Source organism: Polypterus senegalus, chromosome 15, assembly GCF_016835505.1.
Source record: "Polypterus senegalus isolate Bchr_013 chromosome 15, ASM1683550v1, whole genome shotgun sequence".
NCBI lineage: Eukaryota > Metazoa > Chordata > Cladistia > Polypteriformes > Polypteridae > Polypterus > Polypterus senegalus.
Window position 1 is genome coordinate 40,618,630 of NC_053168.1, and position 21,116 is coordinate 40,639,745.

A 21,116-nucleotide genomic window follows, 5' to 3' on the forward strand; every position below is an offset into this window, starting at 1 on the left:
TCTGATTAAGTCCACTATATTAAGGCTGCTGGACTGAAAAAAAAAGAAGAGCATGTGCTTAAAAAGGAAGTGATGTAAGCAAGTGGTAAACCTCAGCTTACTAACAAAAAGTACTAAGCTGAAATAATTTGTTGTCTTTGGGAAGGCGGTGTATGGTAACCAAGTGAATGGTGGTGGTCTTGAGTTGATAGCACAACCAATTTGCTCATGCCTTCTTTTCAGCCACAGTGTTTTATTAAGTGTTTTAATGATACAAGTGTACATCAAACCGATCCACAGTCAGTAGTGGCAGATAACTAGTAAATTTACAAGCACTTTTGATACAGATCTTCAAAATAGATAATTCCTTAATCTGCATCTAAAAAACTTAAAAAAATTAAAACAAAAAAATGAAAATGTAACAAATGAACATAAACAAAGAAAACAAATGACAAATAATGAGCACAGTATGTGTGATGCATAGTGATTCATGATTCATGATTTCTCCTTAATGTAAACCTCCATCCTGGCAACATGCACACACCATACATGACAAAGGTACAAAAACGTAATTCTAAACACTACACTGAATCGAGATTTTATCTGCTTTTGTTCCTGGGATTGCTTAAAGGGAAAAGAACACAGATATAACATTGCTGGATAAGGATAAAGCTTTCTTCTATTACAATAAATCTGAAAACAAAAGTCCATGTCTACTCTTTGTATAAAAAAGAAGCTTTCAAGTCAGCGAGGAACATATTTTTTCCACAAAAAGGTAAACAAAGGGTACAAGGGAAGGGGATGGCCTATGGTTGCACTTTGTGAATGTGCTTTTACAAATTAAGGACAGGGTTGTTACTTATGTGGCATATCTCTTGGTCCACTGTCTGGCTATTCTGTCATGTTCGGCTCTGTTGGTCAGGTACTGTGTGGCAATGCTTCCGACGAGAGGATCAGCTGGAAGAAAGAACAAGAAAGCAAGGCCAAGTTAGCAATTCAGAAATTTAATATTTACTCAAATGTCATTTGTATCATTTTTACTTATATAAAAACATATCCTCAATAATGACGTGTGACTGTGTTAAAAGAACACATTATACATTACAGTGTACTCTCAAGTGTCAAGAACAGCTTCATCCAAGTGTAAAAGAAACACTAAGGCACACTTACATAGATGCATTCACTCTGCAAAAGGGAAATCATTATATTCAATATAAACCTTCAAAATGAGCCCAAGAAACACAGAATTCCCCTGACATTTCCATAATCACATTGTCACACCGTTATGTTGTGTCATTAACTAAATCACAAAGCTGAATTTTAGGGGACTCCCAACTACTGTTAAACTGGTCACGCAAGTGTTGCAAGTCTGAAACTTACAAAACTAGATATAACACAACTAAAATGATTGGGTTATGGAAAGAATGAAAAATAAGCTCAACCAACGCAGTTTCTTGAGGTTTTCAAGACTGAAAAAATAATCACAGTAAAAAAAAAAAAATGTAGTGAAAATATCTGATAAAAATGGACAAGGTACTGCTATTATTTTCAGTGTTTCATTTTGTTAGCCACTGAGGACAGTGTTTGTAGCTTTTTACATTTAAAATTAAATATGCATTTTCATGTATATTATAATCTTACCTCTGTCATAGATTACTGACATTTTTATTCACATTGATAAGACGAATCAAAAAAGTGATAAGACTCTACAAAATAAAGGATTTGGGGAAAAGGATGGATTGTATATTGCATATTTTCATGACGCATACCATCCCACAGCCACTTACAGGTATGGTACATGTGGACATCAGGGGGTGCTCTAGTTTCCCAAACAACAGATACAAAGGCTCAGACACAAGTATAAAATGTAGAGGAGAGTTTATTTCAGGAAACTCTTCCCCAGGAAGAATTTCCCACAGCACAGTCACAAAGCAGCACACAGGAATACTCTTCGTCTTCCATCTGTAACTCTCTGACTTCTTCCTTTTTGCCTCTGCCTCCTCTGCTCCTTTCAGCAAGCTTTGCCCTCCTTCCTCCTGACTCTGGCTCCCTGAGCTATGGCAGGCAGTTTGTTTTATATTATCCCAATAAGAACGTCCGGTGTCTGCAAGGCTTAGCCCAGGAGCACCCACTGAATCCAAGAAGGCTGAGTGGACAAAGCCCAAGTTCCATGATGCCCTGTGGGAAACCGTGGCACTGCTACAACCCAGGGGGGCTACCATCTAGTATTCCTCGGGAGACAATGCCCTGTGAATGCTGTCTCCCCTTGTCCTTCCCAGGCTCCTGGCCATTCCTCACACACATCAATCCACACCACCACTTTCAATAGATAATCCGGTGCAGAGTTGTTGTGGTGGAGTCTAATTCAGCATCATGGTGTGCTGGGATAAAAATAAACCTGCATATATGGTGCCAGTTCATCACAGGACACAGTCTCACACACATCTACGTTCACTCACACATGCCCAATTTAAAGTAACAATTAACAATGCACATGTCTCTTTGATGTAGCATGTGTTGTGCCTTGAGAGAGGACATACTGAGATACACAAATCTCAAAGACCAGGAGATCATTATTATTTCATAAAATGTAGTAATAGACACCCCACAACCACTAAACCCTAGACATCCTAGAGCACTACAGCTGCTGACTTAAATCCTAAGACTTCTGAATTGCACCCCTCTTTAACCTTCCACCCTGTAAACCTCTGCAGAGTCTGACAGCACCTGGGGTCAGATTTATAAAACTATACAAAAAGAGGCTCCAATTGTGCGTATGCTGCGTTCCACACAGAAGTCATAATTTATAAATGAAACAGGGAGAATGTTTGCACATTCATGGCAACTCTGACCTTCCCGTACGCAACATTTCTGAGAAACTGAAATGACAACACCCTTGGTCTGGTAGGGAAATGCAGCCAAACTAGCTAAGTCATAATTTGCACACATAATAAATCATATCAATGAGCTGCTATTAGACAAACATACTGCATCTCAAAATGTGATGAACATGATGTACAGACTGTATTCTTAGGAGGGCCAACGATCTGTATTTGTTTTTTTTTCTAGTTTGTATTAGCTACTTGTTGTCACTTCTCAGGGAACTGGCTGACAGGTTAGGAATATCTCAGCCAAGCTTCACTGGGTCATGCTTGTAATGCTGGAAGCCCTTATTGATTAGTGAAGTGCTACATCCAGTTTCTCTAGGGTGTGGGAGTACATAAATAAAATATAAAATGTTTTTGCCTAAATAATAAGGCAATTTTCAGCAGTACCCAACTCTCCTAACATAACTGGAACAATTGACTGCATTCATAAAGCAATAAGGGCACCAAGCACGAATGAAACTGCTTTTATTAACTGTAAGAAGTGACATTCCAATAATGCACGAGTCATGTGTGATGCCAAAATGGGACTGACAAAATGTTGTGGTCTGGATCAACCCATAATTCATTTATTTTGAGGTAAAGTAGGTTTGACAGATGTGATGGTGCTGGACATTGTAGCTGGCTTGTTGGTAAGGTAACTGGTTACACCCTCAGCTTTTTATATGGCCTGTACTATTCATTGTAACTGCCATCATGTCATTACATGTGCCAGGTAATAGCAGCTACCTGTTCAGACAACCAGAACCTTGCACCTTTCCACGACCCCCAGAACACACCGCTATAATATGGTACATGATTCTGTGTATGGAGTTGCAGAGTGCAGCCACATACTCTTGGCAGAGTCTTGATGCATCAGGTGGGAGGCTGCACTATGAGCCAATGAAGCGCTGCTGCATCATCGTGATTACATAAATATGAGGTTAAGTGTGCTCCTTATGTGGATGTTTCAAGGCGGAAACCACGAGGATCCAAGGCACGTTCATGTACGCAGATTTACAAAATGATTGTGATTTATAAAGGTAACAATGCGTGAAAATATACACACTCTAGGTTTTATAAATGTGCTTTTTTGCCATATTCATTTCCCACAAACGTTTTATAAATGAGACCCAAGGAGAGGATAAAGGCTGCAGCAGCAAGAACACCTCTGATAACTGCTGTGTTTCTGCTGACTTTTATTGGGAGTCTCTCTACATAGCCTGATGTAAATTGTACAATGAAATATTTAACACAAGGTGAGCATAAATTGTATGTGTCATGAGTACTTTTTGTTGTTGTTGCTATTTTGAGGCCTTGTTGCTCTGAGGTGGCACTGTAAGTTAAACAACCTTTCCATATTGCATTCTCAAGCATTGACGTTGTCAGTCCATGGAGCCATTGCTCTTTGCTGAATGCACTTGGTATTTTTTATTGCCATTTAGTCATAAGCACTGACTCTGATACCTGAGAATAAATATAAACCCAAAACTAATTCTGCACCCTCGCCTGAAGGTGCTACATGCGAAAGAGTATACCTTGTGAGTTTCTGCATTAAGCAGCGCTCCCCTGTGCAAGATGAACCTTCATCCTAATGAAACACATCACTTCCCGCTTTACACTCCTACTCAAGCTGCTAATCACTAAAAAGAAATCACCATATTGAAATTAGACTCCTACTGATTCAACCTTTGAAAAATGAAATCAAAAATAATCATTTCATGTTAACACTAGAGATGACAGCTACAATCACAAGTCTTTAGTGGCTTCTTTGAATTAAAGCCGGTGCACTCTGGCTGGAATGGATTCTTGCACAGGAAGATGCAGTCATTTCACTGAAATGTTTCCTTCAAAAGAAAACAAAAAGACTTTGTCAACAATAAGGTGGTGGCTGGTGGTGCATCCATTTTTTAAGAAATCCAGTCACACAAAACCATATGAGCAGAAACATTTTAAACCCTGATTATGGGGTCACTTTATGGGTCTGCTACAACAGCACACACTTACAAATGTATACCTTTGATTCCCTTGGTGTTGCACATGGCTCTGGACTCTATCTCTTGATCGCACACACTGTACATTTCACTAACATGTCTCTGAGTGGTAGGACTAAAGAAAAAGAAACATGGCAGCTATGCAGAAAAGAATACTGTGAAATCAAAAACATGACATATGAAGAAGGCTATCAGGCCATCCATGGAGATCTACTGGGAAAATGAAAAGGTCTAACAATGGGCCACAACTGGTGAGGGAGAATCCCAATAGGAACAAGTATGGACCGCAGGTTGCCACTAGGGGGTAGTAACTTTACTTCAAATTATGAGAGCTGCTGTACTGATTCCACAGCAGGACCTGAATATAGGCCAGCATGCAGGGCTGAACAAAAGAGGAAACATCAGTAGGCTGATGAGCCTATTATGAAGAAGTGAGCTGGGTCAATGGGTCACTGCAGGAGAGGGCATGTGGCCAGGCTCAGGACATGCTTTATTTAAAGTGAAAAGGTGACGAAAAACTGCTATTGTGTTAAGATGGGCAAGTTAACCCCTTGTACTTGGGGACAAGGAGAAGAAATAAAACACAGGAATGTAAGGTAGGCCTGCTTGAGGGGCAGAGTTGTTTTCTTGATTTCTTTGGGTAATCTTTATGGTGGAGAAAAGCACTTTATAATAAAATGTTCCACATTTTTCTATATCAGTAGTGTAGAACTTGAGTGAAAATACATTTTTTGCTTATGATATACAGCAGGGGTGCCCACACTTTTTCAGCTTGCAAGCTACTTTTAAAATGACCAGGTCAAAATGATTTACCTACATTAAAAAATTATATAAATATATATTTATATATATATATATATATAAAGTATTAGTGGTGGGTAGTAACAAGTTACATTTACTCCGTTACATTTACTTGAGTAACTTTTAAAAAAAATTGTACTTCTAAGAGTAGTTTTACTGCACCATACTTTTTACTTTTACTTGAGTATATTTGTGAAGAAGAGATGCTACTCTTACTCCGCTACATTGGGCAACACTCGAATCGTTACTTTTTTTCCATTAGATAAAGTCTGACAGACAGTTTTCAATCTGCTCTCTGTAGCGTATGCTGTCAAGTTGCACACACGCCTTCCATTGTGTCTCCAGCTCTGACGCGAGGTTTTGGATGTTCCCCAAATCAAGGCGCTGCAGCTTTGAGGACAGATGTTGCATTTTTCGTTTGAAAGCATTAACTGAGCTAATCATATTGACCATGGTTTTCTCTTTTCCTTGCAGCTGTAAATTAAGCTCATTCAACATGTTGGTCAGATCAGAAAAAAAAATGGCAAGTCTAGCGGCCATTGATAGTTATTAAGTTGCTTGTATTCTGCATGTTTAATGACAAGGAGAAACTCCTTTTTCGCCGGCCAGGCATCTTGAAATCTCAGCAGGAATTTCTCCCTAGCCATCTGTCTCAACAAAGGCATCTTTTATCATCTCTCCATCTTCTTATGCTTAATGATCGAGTGACTCACCCGGAACGATGCTTCGGTGTGTCAGCTTTTGATTTTGAATTCAACCGAGTGAAAAATGACGGTGCTCTGATTAACTGCGATTTTATTTCCCTCTCCTTTCTCTTTCTCAGATCACTTTTCGGAAGGAAGTCAGTTTTGTAGTTTTTATGAACAGTTCGAAAGTGCCTTTCCACATTTTTCTTCAGATCAGACAAATGCACTTCGATTGTGACATTCTGAGAGAAAAAAATCCTCTTCCAATTCCACATCCAGTCCATAACCAACAAATTTTTTTTTAAATCCCTTCTTTAGTCGATATAAATTGGAAGGCTAACTAGATCACTTAGATAGCCAGAGTTTTGCAGTATTTTGCGCATTTGGTCATGCGTGCGGGATGACCAGTGTGTAGAAGAAAAGAGATCTCAGACTGGCCGCCCTGTATGTCAATCAAGTAGCAAATGCCATAGGTAGGATATATGATAGCCTAACGTTTAAAAAAAATTCTTTTTGAATGCAATGCAATCTACCTGCACTACCTTTACGATCTACTGGTCGATCACGGTTGACGTATTGGGCACCCCGATATACAGCATGAAAAAACATTATATCCTTCTGTTTAAATTACAGCGGAGAGCTGGTAGAGATGACAAATACTAACAACTTGACATTATGCAAAATGTCCTAGTGGTAAGTGCATTGACAATGTGACATGATGCCAGGCACTACAGTAGTAGTACTGTCATTTGTGCCAAGTAAATTCCTCCTCTCCTGTCCAATTGACATGCAGTGCATCACCAATCTCCAGTGGCTTGGTAAATGCCGGCACTTGGTCCGCACAGCCCTTCCGTGTAACTGCCGGCACTTTAGTGATGCAGCAGGAAATCACTCAATGGAACATTTTACAAAATTCTACAAGTGATTGTCCTGTACAATAATATAGAATCAAGTAACATTAACTTTTATAATATTTATTATGTACACAAACATGCTGAGTAAAATGAACAGGTAATTGAATGAAATTAACAGTATGTAATCTGAAACCCTCTTCACTTATACATTTCTTTGAGTGTGTATTTCTGTTGTGCGTGGGCGGTTGTGTGTGCATACATGTATATTGTAATAAATTATGTGGCACAAAAACTACTTCTGCAAAACTGTAGCAAAACAATATGCCTGGTTCCATGTTGGAGCATACTGAAAAAAGTCCAGTTAAAATAAACACTTTTTAGAGTAGTTATTGTAAGACAGAGGTCAGACTGTTTTTGAAGGTTATAGGGATAGGTAGTCGACTGAACGGGACCAAAAACGTTAGCCAGGAATCTGTAGCAAGGCAAGCTCGATGCAACTTCTTTGAAGCATTTTTTCGGGAATTTATTCAATGCACATGGTTCTTGGCATTCGGGGCAGATATCTTCGGAACTGCTCGTTTTAGCATGTTTTATCTTTGCTGAGGTGTAGACATCCAGGTGCTCTACACAATGTAAAGAAAGGGCATAATTTCCTGACAAAAATTTTAATTTTAAAACAGGAAAGCCATTTTTGATTTTCCACAGAAAGGTACACATACAGATACCATGCTAAAATCAACTTTTGTTAATGTTCTGAACATCATAGAATCAGAAACCAAACTCAACTCGATAGTCAATTTTTAAACCCCCATCGCCAACCTTCAGTTTACAGGGAAGATAAAATAATGTATTAAAATACAGACCTTCATTTTAATTAATAGAAACCACAAATCATCTTACCTGATGTATTCTTTGCTCCTGAAGACAATGGTCTCCCGGGTAGGGGATGTTATGTCCCAATATAATTGATGGAGCCCCAGAGACAACTGATCCTGGGGCTCAGATATGAATAAAGGACTAAGGAGAAACAAGGTAAGAGGACTCCAGGCTGGTAGGTGGCAGCAGGGAGACTTCTTAACTTATATGTGGATTCCTTCTCACCACTCCAATGGGCAAGTGTCCTGGGATGGCTCAGGAGAAATTCACTGATAGGATCAAAGTTTAAAAGTACCTTCCATTCATAAGGCACAGCAGCATGGAGTTTTAGGGGAAGAAAGGAAGAGGGTATTTAGTATTAAAAGTGGCAAAGTGTCTTAGGCACTCCATGTAATAAACAGGGACCAAGTTCTGTGTTTAGGTAGGTCTAATGGGGCAGCCAGGCTTTAATTTTCTGCTTTTGAACCTCTTCAAAAGGAAGGAGATACTTCTTTGTTTATTGTGTTTGGAAGTATTCATTAGTGCCCCTTTAAGATAGCAAAATGCACCAAGCAGTAAGTCTTATAAACGAAGGTGCCCATATCGGAGTACCCTGGCATATGTTATCTGTGTAGTCAGTGCATTGTTCTAAAAGGCTGTCCTGCTCTTGGTCTCAATCCAAGAAACATTTAGTACTTACACTGTCAAGTCAAGAAATAACAAACAAATATTAGCAGTGCAAAATAAATAAACTACCACGACAAAGTACACAATATTATGCCTGCACTAATTTGATACATTTCTGTCTCATAAACATGTTAACAAATCCACTAAATGGAAATTATGAAGCAGCCACTGTACTATGTCTACCAGAAAACAGTCATGTGGATGTGCAATCAAGGTTGGCTGTTTGCAGGAAACCTAAAGGTGTTGCCCAGCTCAATAAAAAGAGAAATTAAGCAGTTATTAGCAATTAAGATAAAACTAAGAAAAAGAAATAGCTCGGTGCATTGGTTATGTAAATGAACAAATACAGGTTGGCCTGATCCTGTGTGATTACAGTGCTGGGAATGATAATGAATGCCTCGGAGGGTTAATTAACTGACATTCTGCTCTCCTTTTCTGCCTCCTAATGAGGACTCCCATGAATCTCGTGCTTCAGGGTGACTGAACAAGGCTAAGCTCTTCATAGATATTTACATACAAGGCCTGTGGCAGGCATTCTACTCACGCTGTGTTAGTGAAAAGCTAGAAGGAGATATGCGATTTAATGGAGACAATGAAAAGGCCTAGCGGTTACTGTCAGGCACTAGAAGATCCATTCGGAGCATTTGTGCTGCTAAATGATGTATGAAACCAGATCAATGAAACATCAATGGAAAAATGATAAAAATCACCTTCAGAAATGTATGGTTTGCGCCCTTGTTTGTTAAACAGCCAACGTGATTATATACAGCACATCGAGGCATTGCTAGCGCAAAAAGTGAAAAGGCAGAATTAAATTTCTGGAGGAGTTAATGACATCACTTGCAAATTCATGTACTCCACAACTGAATTATTTACTGCTTTTCAGTTTCATTAACACAAAATAAAAAAAAGGAATTAACATTTTCTGGTGAGCAGAGCAATTTTTGGCAGCATGGTCTGACATTGTAGTAGTTAATTAATAACACAGCAGATGGACACAGAATTAAAAACTTTTTAGTTAGTTAGTTATAATGCAATATTACATACGCTAGTTAACTGCCTTTTACCTTAAGCTGTAGTACTTAGCACTTTATATTTTATGTTTTACTTGCAGAGTCTTCCCGATATCAAAGTGCTTTACAAATGTACACCCATAATACAAGTGTTTTCATTGTGAAGGCTGGCGAGAGAAGGGTGCCAACTACACAGCAATGGGCAGAGGGAGGACCTGCACAAAAAATAAAACACCTGCAGGGAAAGAGAAACTCGGCATGCCAATGGAAAGTCACGGACCACTAGATGGAAGTAGATACTGTCATGTACCGCACCAGGACTAGGGGCAACACAGTGGAGAGCTAGAGGCAAGATAATCTAGCAGATGCGTGGACTGCATCACCCTCTACATACTGAGAGAAAGAGCCAGAAAGAGGCCATAAAGAGCTGGTTGGAAGTGACAAGACCCCCAGGTCAAAAGGTCTCTCATTAGGTGTGTGCTTAGACTATGGAGGACTAGCAGGGATGGTACACTAGCCCTGGTAAAGACAAGTGAGACCATGTTACTGCACACTATATGATTTCCAGTGAAAAAACATGTCAAACTTAACAACTACAGTTGCTGGATCTTGTCAACTTGAGGATATTGCATAACATGGCTAGAAATCTATGGAGGATTGCATGACTCACTTATGACTTCGGAGCACAGTTTCAGATTTTCAAAATATTGCAATCTCACTGCATTTTGACTGTCACATAATGTGCTGCCTAACAATGCTGGTGGCTGTATGTATGTTTTTCTAGTATGGTGAGTTCAGCTGCAATCTCACACTATTTATTTTTCTTTTTTCCATTCTGCTGTGGTATGACAAATATAAAACACCGGAGAGACAAGCCCCCCTTCTATTTGCATGGTTCAAAACTAACATTTTTCTTCTTTCCTTGTATGCATTCTATTTCTACCTAAGAAATCTGTAGTTGTCAGTTCTTGCACACACACCCACACACCCAACAACTTAAGAGAGTTAAACTTGATTGATTGCGTTATGACGACTTGGTGTCTGCTGTGACTCACTGGGATTGTCACACTGGATGACTGGTGGTCATGGGCATTCACCACAACTTGGTAAGATTTCATAAACAAAGGCTACAACTGAAAATCAATGGAAAAATAATTGATGTGTGATGTGGGCTTAAAGAAGTGTGTAGAAGGAGAGCAGACTTACAGATGTAGCCATTTTGAGGCAATTGAGGACTCAGGGATGCAAGGACCCCAGTTTTAATCTGGTATTCCTGTCGCATAAGGGCTGCCTCTTGCCTTAGAAGTGAATTCAGGTAACCCTGAAAAGAGTTTAAATTTGACTGAGGGTGGAGGCTTTTGCGTCTAGAGGTGGCAAAACGATTGGTGAAAAGGCTCACTGATGAAAGGTAGAAATCTGTATGAGAGTCATTTAGGAATTGAGAATGGGGAGACAGCTTTGGTGGTACTGGAAAGGTGGGCAAGTTAGGAGTGCAACTCCACCATGTACACAAGGGTCCTAGATTAAGTGGCGCAAACAATTTTGTTTTATCTTGTCTTATTTATGTACTAGTAACATAAGATGGTGTATGCATCTGTCACAAAACACAGAACCTTAGCACCAAGGCTGCTACAATGTCCTTCACTGCCATCCAGTGTCACCACAGCTCTTTTTCTGATAGGCATACCGTGTGCTTGATGGTCCCTTTCTTTTGTAATCAGAGTCTATGACTGATACTTGTAATGAAAATCATCAGCTAGCCTCTGCAATGCGCTTCACTGTCACCAGAGCTCCCTACGGTTCATTTCCTGTCAGCAACACTGCATTCCTCAGTGCTTTTCTTGTCAGTGGTGTGTGCCGTTGTTGTATTCCTGTCAGCTACAGAACACGAATGCATCACTGTTTGCCATATGGCATGCAGTCGTGTTGCTGCCTGCCATAAAAAGAACCCAAAACCTAATTTCGTGGCCAAGGTTTCCTACACATCCAAGTCATAGGCAGTGTTACACATATCACAGTATAAGCTGTTGATTGAAACCGAGATCAAGGCTCAAGTTTGTGAGTTATTGTGTGACACACAGACAATCCTCAAAATTTTATATACTGTCTGTGTGTATGTATGTGTATATATATATATATATATACACACACAGTGGTGTGAAAAACTATTTGCCCCCTTCCTCTTCTTATTCTTTTGCATGTTTGTCACACAAAATGTTTCTGATCATCAAACACATTTAACCATTAGTCAAATATAACACAAGTAAACACAAAATGCAGTTTTTAAATGATGGTTTTATTATTTAGGGAGAAAAAATCCAAACCTACATGGCCCTGTGTGAAAAAGTAATTGCCCCCTGAACCTAATAACTGGTTGGGCCACCCTTAGCAGCAATAACTGCAATCAAGCGTTTGTGATAACTTGCAATGAGTCTTTTACAGCGCTCTGGAGGAATTTTGGCCCACTCATCTTTGCAGAATTGTTGTCATTCAGCTTTATTTGAGGGTTTTCTAGCATGAACCGCCTTTTTAAGGTCATACCATAGCATCTCAATTGGATTCAGGTCAGGACTTTGACTAGGCCATTCCAAAGTCTTCATTTTGTTTTTCTTCAGCCATTCAGAGGTGGATTTGCTGGTGTATTTTGGGTCATTGTCCTGTTGCAGCACCCAAGATCGCTTCAGCTTGAGTTGACGAACAGATGGCCGGACATTCTCCTTCAGAATTTTTTGGTAGACAGTAGAATTCATGGTTCCATCTATCACAGCAAGCCTTCCAGGTCCTGAAGCAGCAAAACAAGCCCAGACCATCACACTACCACCACCATATTTTACTGTTGGTATGATGTTCTTTTCTGAAATGCTGTGTTCCTTTTACGCAGATGTAACGGACATCTGCCTTCCAAAAAGTTCAACTTTTGTCTCATCAGTCCACAAGGTATTTTCCCAAAAGTCTTGGCAATCATTGAGATGTTTCTTAGCAAAATTGAGACGAGCCCTAATGTTCTTTTGCTTAACAGTGGTTTGCGTTTGGAAATCTGCCATGCAGGCCGTTTTGCCCAGTCTCTTTCTTATGGTGGAGTCGTGAACACTGACCTTAATTGAGGCAAGCGAGGCCTGCAGTTCTTTAGACGTTGTCCTGGGGTCTTTTGTGATCTCTCGGATGAGTCGTCTCTGCGCTCTTGGGGTAATTTTGGTCGGCCGGCCACTCCTGGGAAGGTTCACCACTGTTCCATGTTTTTGCCATTTGTGGATAATGGCTCTCACTGTGGTTCGCTGGAGTCCCAAAGCTTTAGAAATGGCTTTATAACCTTTACCAGACTGATAGATCTCAATTACTTCTGTTCTCATTTGTTCCTGAATTTCTTTGGATCTTGGCATGTTGTCTAGCTTTTGAGGTGCTTTTGGTCTACTTCTCTGTGTCAGGCAGCTCCTATTTAAGTGATTTCTTGATTGAAACAGGTGTGGCAGTAATCAGGCCTGGGGTGGCTACGGAAATTGAACTCAGGTGTGATACACCACAGTTAGGTTATTTTTAACAAGGGGCAATTATTTTTTCACACAGGGCCATGTAGGTTTGGATTTTTTCTCCCTAAATAATAAAAACCATCATTTGAAAACTACATTTTGTGTTATATTTGACTAATGGTTAAATGTGTGTGATGATCAGAAACATTTTGTGTGACAAACAATGCAAAAGAATAAGAAATCAGGAAGGGGGCAAATAGTTTTTCACACCACTGTATATATATATATATATATATATATATATATATACACATACAAATATACACACACACAGCTTTACAGCTGATTTAGTCCCTCAACACCTCACGTTGACAAAAGTACACATCTGCTCTAAAGCCACCATGGGGCTGAAGAACTCCTCTGTACAGGTAAGGTGAAGTTAAATTTTCACCTATATTTTATCTATTTTTGTGTTTAGATTGTATACATTTTCACTGTTTTTGTGTATGACTTTATGCATGAAATTCTGTTGAGATAAGCAATCATCAGGGGTCTGTGAGCAGATTAATCCATTTTACATTAATTCTTATTGGTAAATGGTTTCAGATTTTTAAATAAATCGGTTTTTAGAACAGCCTTTAGGAACGAACTATGTTAAACAACAGAGGTTCCACTGTGTGTGTGTGTTATATATATATATATATATATATATATATATATATATATATATAGTGGGATATGGCCGGCCTTTTATCCTGGCTAACACCCCCAGGGTGCCAGGTGGAGCCCTGCATGCAACACAGAGGTGCCCCGAGTTCCAGCAGGGCATCATGGACAGTGGAGTTTTTCATCACAGCCCTGCTGGATACCACGGGGACCTCCTGGGGACACTGCAGGAAGGCACAGAGACTTTGGTTTGACCTATAACCCGGAAGTACATCTTAGTCAAGGCGACAGAAGGAAAGACGTACTTCTGGGATGAAGTAGGGACTTTTGATCTCACCTGGAAGTGATAAGAAGTCATGTGGACGGAAGGATTGGAAACACTTCTGGGTCAGGGACTATAAAAGACTGGGAAAAACACCAGGGCGTTGAGCTGAGCTGGGTGGAAGGGTGGCAACGCGTCTGGGAGCAGTGGATTGTTATTGTGATTGATTATTTAATGAGTATTGTGGAGTGGAGGTTGCTTTGTGCACTGTTGTTTTTTAATAAAGTCAACTATTGGACTTTTACTTGGTGTCTGACATATTGTCCGAGGGTTCAAGAGGACGATAGCACCCTCTGTCACTAATATATATATATATATATATATATATAGAATAAAAATAGTATAAAAGAATATATATATAGTATAAAATAGTATAAAAGAATATATATATATATATTCTTTTAAAATAAACATACCATTTCTTATATCTTCATGTCATTATTTTGAGTGTATAGAGACATCATTAGGGTGTCCACTCATGTTATATGTTTACCAACTTGCCATTACAGACACCCTAAATAATAGTTTTAAAAAGTGACTGGACTTATGGAGTTTTAATACAAACTGATTTCGAATTATAAGATCCTAGGAAATGTAACAGAGCTAAAAATCTTGCACCACTTTTCATATTTTAGGCCCCTTCTAGGAGAAAGACACATTTTTCTTCTGTACTTGACCAGCACTATAATGTCTTCTTTAGCCTCCATTGTTGCCTCAGCATTTCTACCTCCATTACAACAGGCCTCTTCATGGTCTGCTGCTCCATATACCCTAAGCATCTCTAACACAAACCAATCATTTCCCTGAAGTCTCCTCTTCCTTTTAGCTGATCGACATACCACCCCCCCATGTCACTTTGCTTTAGGCCAGTTACTGTATTTGTGAACATAGCATGTGCAATATAATGGCATCTATAAATGGTGGGAGTTGCTTTTTAATGTAAAATGATGAGCACAGGAGTTTCTAGTTTCTAACCTAATTTGTGAGGTCTGGGAATATTAACAAAGCCATATAAAAATGATTTGGACAGTAACAAAAATGGCTAGTCATTCATTCATTTATTCATCTGGTTGAATCATTGCCCAACTACATTTGTAAACTGTGACTAAAACTGAGAAAAGAAGCCCTGTTGTGGCACTGGATTAGCACATTAGATAGCGATCCAAGTTACACAATGGAAAGATAAAGGAGAACATGAGCTGTGTGAAGGTCATTCCAATTAAGTTTTCACATTTGAGAGATCTGAATCATTTGAACACCAGCACTAGATTCATTACCTTATAACATGCCATTGTCTATACTAAATATTGTTCTTAGTACTTCATAAAAATGTAAAATTTAACACAAACTGTGCACATTTGTTATATTATGTGCAGCAGTCAATCAGTAAAGTGTTTGCTCTCACATATGGTCTCTAAAGAACTGCAAATTAAATTAGCACATTCTGCTATTTTAAAGCACGGTGCAGTCTTCCAATAAAAAGTCAATGTACCTGGTGACAGGATTAATTCAGTTAATTCTGCATAGCTTTCTTTATGGAGTACAGTTTAGATTTACATATAGAACAGTACAAATCTTTAATTTTACATATATAAAAGAACACCCAACTTTATATGATCAGCACTACTGCTTTTATTTTCATATTTGGTACCGTTAATTTGTATGAAAATGTGCTATATAAATAAATGTTGTTGTTGTTGTTAATTGGTTACTTCAAATATTATTCCAATCTTACATAACAGAACAACATTCTTAAACCTACTTAATCTATTTCAGTGTCAATGAGGCCAGATTTTATCCCAGCAGCACTGGACACGGTGCCAGATGATCACAGGCTCCACTCATGCACGCATGGCCACCTCAGAATTACCAAAACCTGGAATAAAATCCACACAGACATGGAAGAGTGTGCAATTTTCACACAGGCAATGACAAGCCATGGAGCAGAATCCAGGATGCTGTATCTGTAAGGTAATGGCAGTAATCAATATGCCACCCTACTGCCTTTTGTCTCTTTTTTTTGGAGATAAAGATATAAATCTTTCTATCATTCACAAAAACATGGGTACTCTGTCTCAGAGTCCAGTCTCAGGTATGTAACACAAACAGCGATCCTTAATTTTAACTGATTGACTTTCTGAGGGCTTGTAGCCTTAGGCTTCAGCGTGAAGCAGCAATTACAACCTGTTTATCCACTGTGTAGCTTCTTTTCTCAAGTCACACAACAGTTGTCTGAGTAAGAGTGCGCAAAGAAGAAAGCAAAAGTACATAAACATATGGCTGACTCCACACCCACATGTCTCTTACATAAATATCCACGGTATGCACCTTACATCTTGATGAATGATGAAAGACTTGACGAAAAAAAGTGGCACATTTAAGGATTACTGAAAAGAAGATTTCTTACAATGTCTTCTGACACAGGTGTAATGTTCACACTCTACATCTTTTTCTCCCTGCCCTATAAGCACATTGAAATACGATTGACTTAGGTCACCACTTCTGTACAGTGGACATACGGTAAACTAAATGATACTAGCAGGTATCTACCAGAAATGCTAGAATAAAACAGAATAAAATTAAACAGACTTTTAATTGATGAAGCAACCTGTGGCAAATGGCTAGTTGTGCCAATGCCACAGCAACTTCATTGGGAATCCACGCCATGATCTACAGAGTTGACTTTTGTGAGAAGCTTTTAAGTACACCTACTGCAGTAACGTCTTTGTGTGTCTGACTGACCTGCTGTGATCGCTGAAGCTCCGTCACTCTTTCAGCACTTTGAAAATGCTTTTTGCTTTTTCTACTTTTTCGTTTATGCTTATTATCTGGAGCATTGCTTTGGTCTTCTGAGAATTTTCTTTTTATTATTTTACACTGCAGGTACAGGCTTACTGTGATTCCTTACATTTGAAATGTCCATACAGATGGGTACAGCACAGACAGACAAAAAGAAGTGAATTGTATGTATTGATTGCATATAAAAATATCCCTTCACTATTGACAGATGTTAAACCTGATTAAGAAGGGTTTTACCTGTCAGCATGGAATTAATATGTTATCTCAGAGCTGAACAGATCTGGGTTCAGTCACCCATGTCTCAGCCTGCATGATTTTGTCTTATTCTTAATGCTGCTTACGTTGTGTTTAATGGAGAGGTGGGCAATCCATTTTCACGTTAGGTTCACTTCTATCATCTACTCAGTGTGTTTCTTTTCTTCACACTTTTCACCTGGGGACGTGACACAGTAACATGCTGACATTTCACTTTCACTTTTTAAAAATTGGTGATATGGTTTGTAGTTGTAAGGAATTTTCTCATGGATATGGGTCAGAGAAATGGTAAAATGCTCTTTTCCCATTTATGCCTTTCCCAGCAACTTGGAGACTTTATTGTTAGCTCAGTCACCATGAACAAATACGGCTGATTTATCTGATTTACAATAAATTATTCTGTGCCTCCCATCAAAAACACGGGGCAGCATTGTTGTGACCTTTATAGCCAGAATAACGTAATAAATAAACAATAATGGGTTATTTGTTAGATAGCCTAGAGGGGATGAGTGTAGGAAGAACACATTTAAAATCACAATAAAACAAGATGCAGCCTCTCTGGGTCTATGAACACAAGTCCCCATTTACCAGGCAGGATGGCTCACCCACTTGCCATCCTAAAAGTATTGCTGCCTCGCAGTACTGAGACCAAGGTTCATGTCCCGCGTCTTCCCTGCATGGATTTTGCCTGTTCTCCCTGTGTCTGTGTGGGTTTTGTGGGCACTGGGGGGTGATCCAGCTCCCCAACACTTGACACAGAGGTTTGGAAACAAGTATCAAATTAACAAAAGAGTGTCTATTGTGGGAAACTCTCCCTTTATAAGTGTTTCCAACTTGTTTCTTTCTTAACTATTTAGTACTGAATGTTTTTTTGAGTTGTGTCACATTAAATGGTATTTGTATACTGATACTAAATACTCTAGCCACGACTACAGGCAGAAACTGTATACTAATCATTTTTACCAAGTGAAACTGATTTTTTAGAAATTTGGACCCAGATAGTGTTGGTAAGGCCTGCTTATTTTGTTTTAGACATTAACACTTTAATTTGTACTGCTTGATTACATTTTGCCAATGCAGATTTCACACAAATAAGGGGCTTATTTCAGCAGTTAACCATCTGTGTCCCTGCAACCATAAGCCTGATTTTATGCTAAAGGGGTGGACCTCTTCATTCTCTGTACTAGTGCTATCACCAGGACATTCCTGGCATCTGCTGGGCTGCCTGTCCATTAGAGTTTTGAGGGAACACTACACAGCCCATTCTCTGGGCCTTGGATGCCAACATCTATAGCCCTGCTTTGGCACCCAGTAGAGTAACAACTGCATACGATACCCCGGCACAGATCCTTTCTCACTTTTCTAAAATGCTACTAGTCCCTTCCCCTACCTGTACCATCTAAACCTGTCACAAAAAATATCCTCTTCACTGGGCCACAAATCACAAGCCATTAAGATGAGCTATTAACATTTTTTCAAAGTCAGTCAGGTGTGTGTTTGCTGTCTTATTTAAAAAAAAAATAATAGTTATTAAGTTATACCATAACCAGCTCTACCTGACACCATTGTTTGTTAGAAACACAGAAAAACAAAATACTCCTGGCAGCATGATGTGTGCGTACAGTAAATGATGCAATTATCACAACCACTTAATTCCCCTAAAAAAGAAACATTTTAACAAAATGACTGGACAGTAGAAATATTCAACAATATCATATCTTTGTGCAAAATAAGATACTTAGACAACATTCCCATATACTTTATGAAAATTAATAGCAAGCATTTGGAAAATAACAACATAGTTAAAGCTTACAAACAGAAAAACAATTTCACGGTAAAAACTTTGAGGTTTTTATTCTTACTCTTTTCCAACATGTTGAAAAAGTCGTGCTGCACCAAATATTTCAATTCAAGGCTAATCTAATTGGCCAAACAGTGCTTTATGAATTGTGTTAATATATATAAAAGATAAAAAGTTTTCTCCTAGATGACAGTACTGTCACAAACTTACTCTGAAACAGGATACTCCAAACACAGGAAATGAATTTCAATCGGAAGCAAAATTTCACTGACAGCAACTGGACTAGAAAAACTACATCAGTGACCTTCTCCATCACTATGTGCCTGCCCGTCCACTAAGGTCCTCTGATTCTGGCAATCTTGTTGTGCCCCACACTAATCTTCACTCCATGGGTGACAGGGCCTTCAGCTGTATAGCGCCCAGACTCTGGAATGACCTACCGAAATTAATCAGGTCAGCTGACTCCATGAATTCTTTTAAAAAACAACTTAAAACTCATCTGTTCAGGAAGGCTTTTAGCTCTATTTGACTTCATTCCCCTTCTCTCAGTTTACCTCTCTGTCAAGATGCTCATGTAACCTGTGTGTGTGTGTGTGTGCAGACCATCAATTCTGTTGTCTGTTAGGCTTTCTCTGAGTTTACTGTCTTAATCTTCTTATTTATTAATTTGCTTTGTACTATGCTATATACTGTATACCCTGCCGTTCTTTCTTATGTTCTGTAAGTGCCTTGAGCATGGGAAAGGCGCTATATAAATAAAATGTATTATTATTATTATTATTATTTATTATTATTAAAAACCTGTACCAGCAAAAGACAGCACAGGAGAATCCTGTTTCATCTTTAAACATTCCGCTCCTCGCTCTGTCATTAACCGTCAATGATTCCTAAAGATGAAATCCAAAATCTGTACTCTCCATGTGTCAGGATTTGTTTGGCTATCTGTTGTTTAATATGCCCCAGCCAGGCTGGTCCGTGTCTTATACCCCATATTCATGGGACAGACCCCTGCCAAACTTAAGTGGGTTTGATAGCAAATGCTATTTTGTGTCTTGTTTATTGCTTCAAGAACCTTTCATGCTGAATTCTCACCTATGTATTTCTTTCTCACTCTCTTATATTACATACCCATTTCCTGTCTGTAAATCTTCCTGTGACTCTTCTTCAGTGTATATGAAGAGATTTTACTATATGTTCTCTAAATTCTCCAAAACACTGGTTTCTGCCTCCCACACTACCCAAACAAAATTCCAGTTTCCCTCTCACTTTCCAAAAATGAGCATTTGTGTTAACTAGCGATTCCAAATTGGTCCCGATGTGAGTGATAACGTGGCCATGTAAGTGACAGGTCCCTGTGATGAACTGGTCTTTATGTCCAGTTTTGGGTTCTTTTCCTGATTCTAATGACTCTGAATGTAATTTTGTCAGATCGGATTTAATAATTATAACAAAAATAATGAAATTAATAGTACCTTTTATTTATGTTACGAAAATATTCAAAAGTGCACATTAGGAATAGAAGAACCAAAAACAAAATCACTAAATACAAATTAGCATCAATATATTAAAGACCAACTAAAACATAAATCAACAAAACTCCAAATTATTTATTAATACAAGAAAACAAAAAGAAATTAAAAGACAATGAACAAATAAAATAGTTATTGACACAGAACTCTTTCATAAAAGTTATAACATAAGGAAAGGAACTGAGAGGAGGTACGACTGTCACTTTAAGTTAAATGTCTTCCTGAAGAGATAGGTTTGAAATTGCTTATTAAGAGAATGGAGTCTGCGTATCTTATTAGTAATGGAGAAGGTTATTTATGTTGTTGAATGCAAGACCATCTGTAACTTTACACAGTAGGTAAGCAAAAAGGATTTTGTATTCAATCCTAGAAGACAGAGGGGGACAGTGAAGACTGAACAGAAAGGGCATTCATTATGTGTTAACTGTTGTGGGTCTGAATTAAAACTCTTCTAGCAAAATTCTGGACCACTTGGAGCCGAGGGAATCAATAAGTGGGGACACCTGCTAGAAATTCAGCCCCAACCTGATGTTGAGTGGAGTCA

At 38.8% G+C, this 21,116-nt stretch overlaps 1 protein-coding gene across 1 annotated transcript in view; it reads right to left on the bottom strand.

Annotated features, from left to right (window-relative positions):
* Positions 1-212: 212 nt before the first annotated feature.
* Positions 213-21,116, bottom strand: part of ube2e2 (ubiquitin-conjugating enzyme E2E 2) — a 424,382-nt gene continuing 403,478 nt past the window's right edge. Inside the window, exon 6 of the mRNA XM_039736653.1 lies at positions 213-936. Coding sequence (XP_039592587.1) covers positions 839-936 — 98 coding nt within the window. The 3' untranslated portion in view covers positions 213-838. The remainder of the gene's footprint in view (positions 937-21,116) is intronic.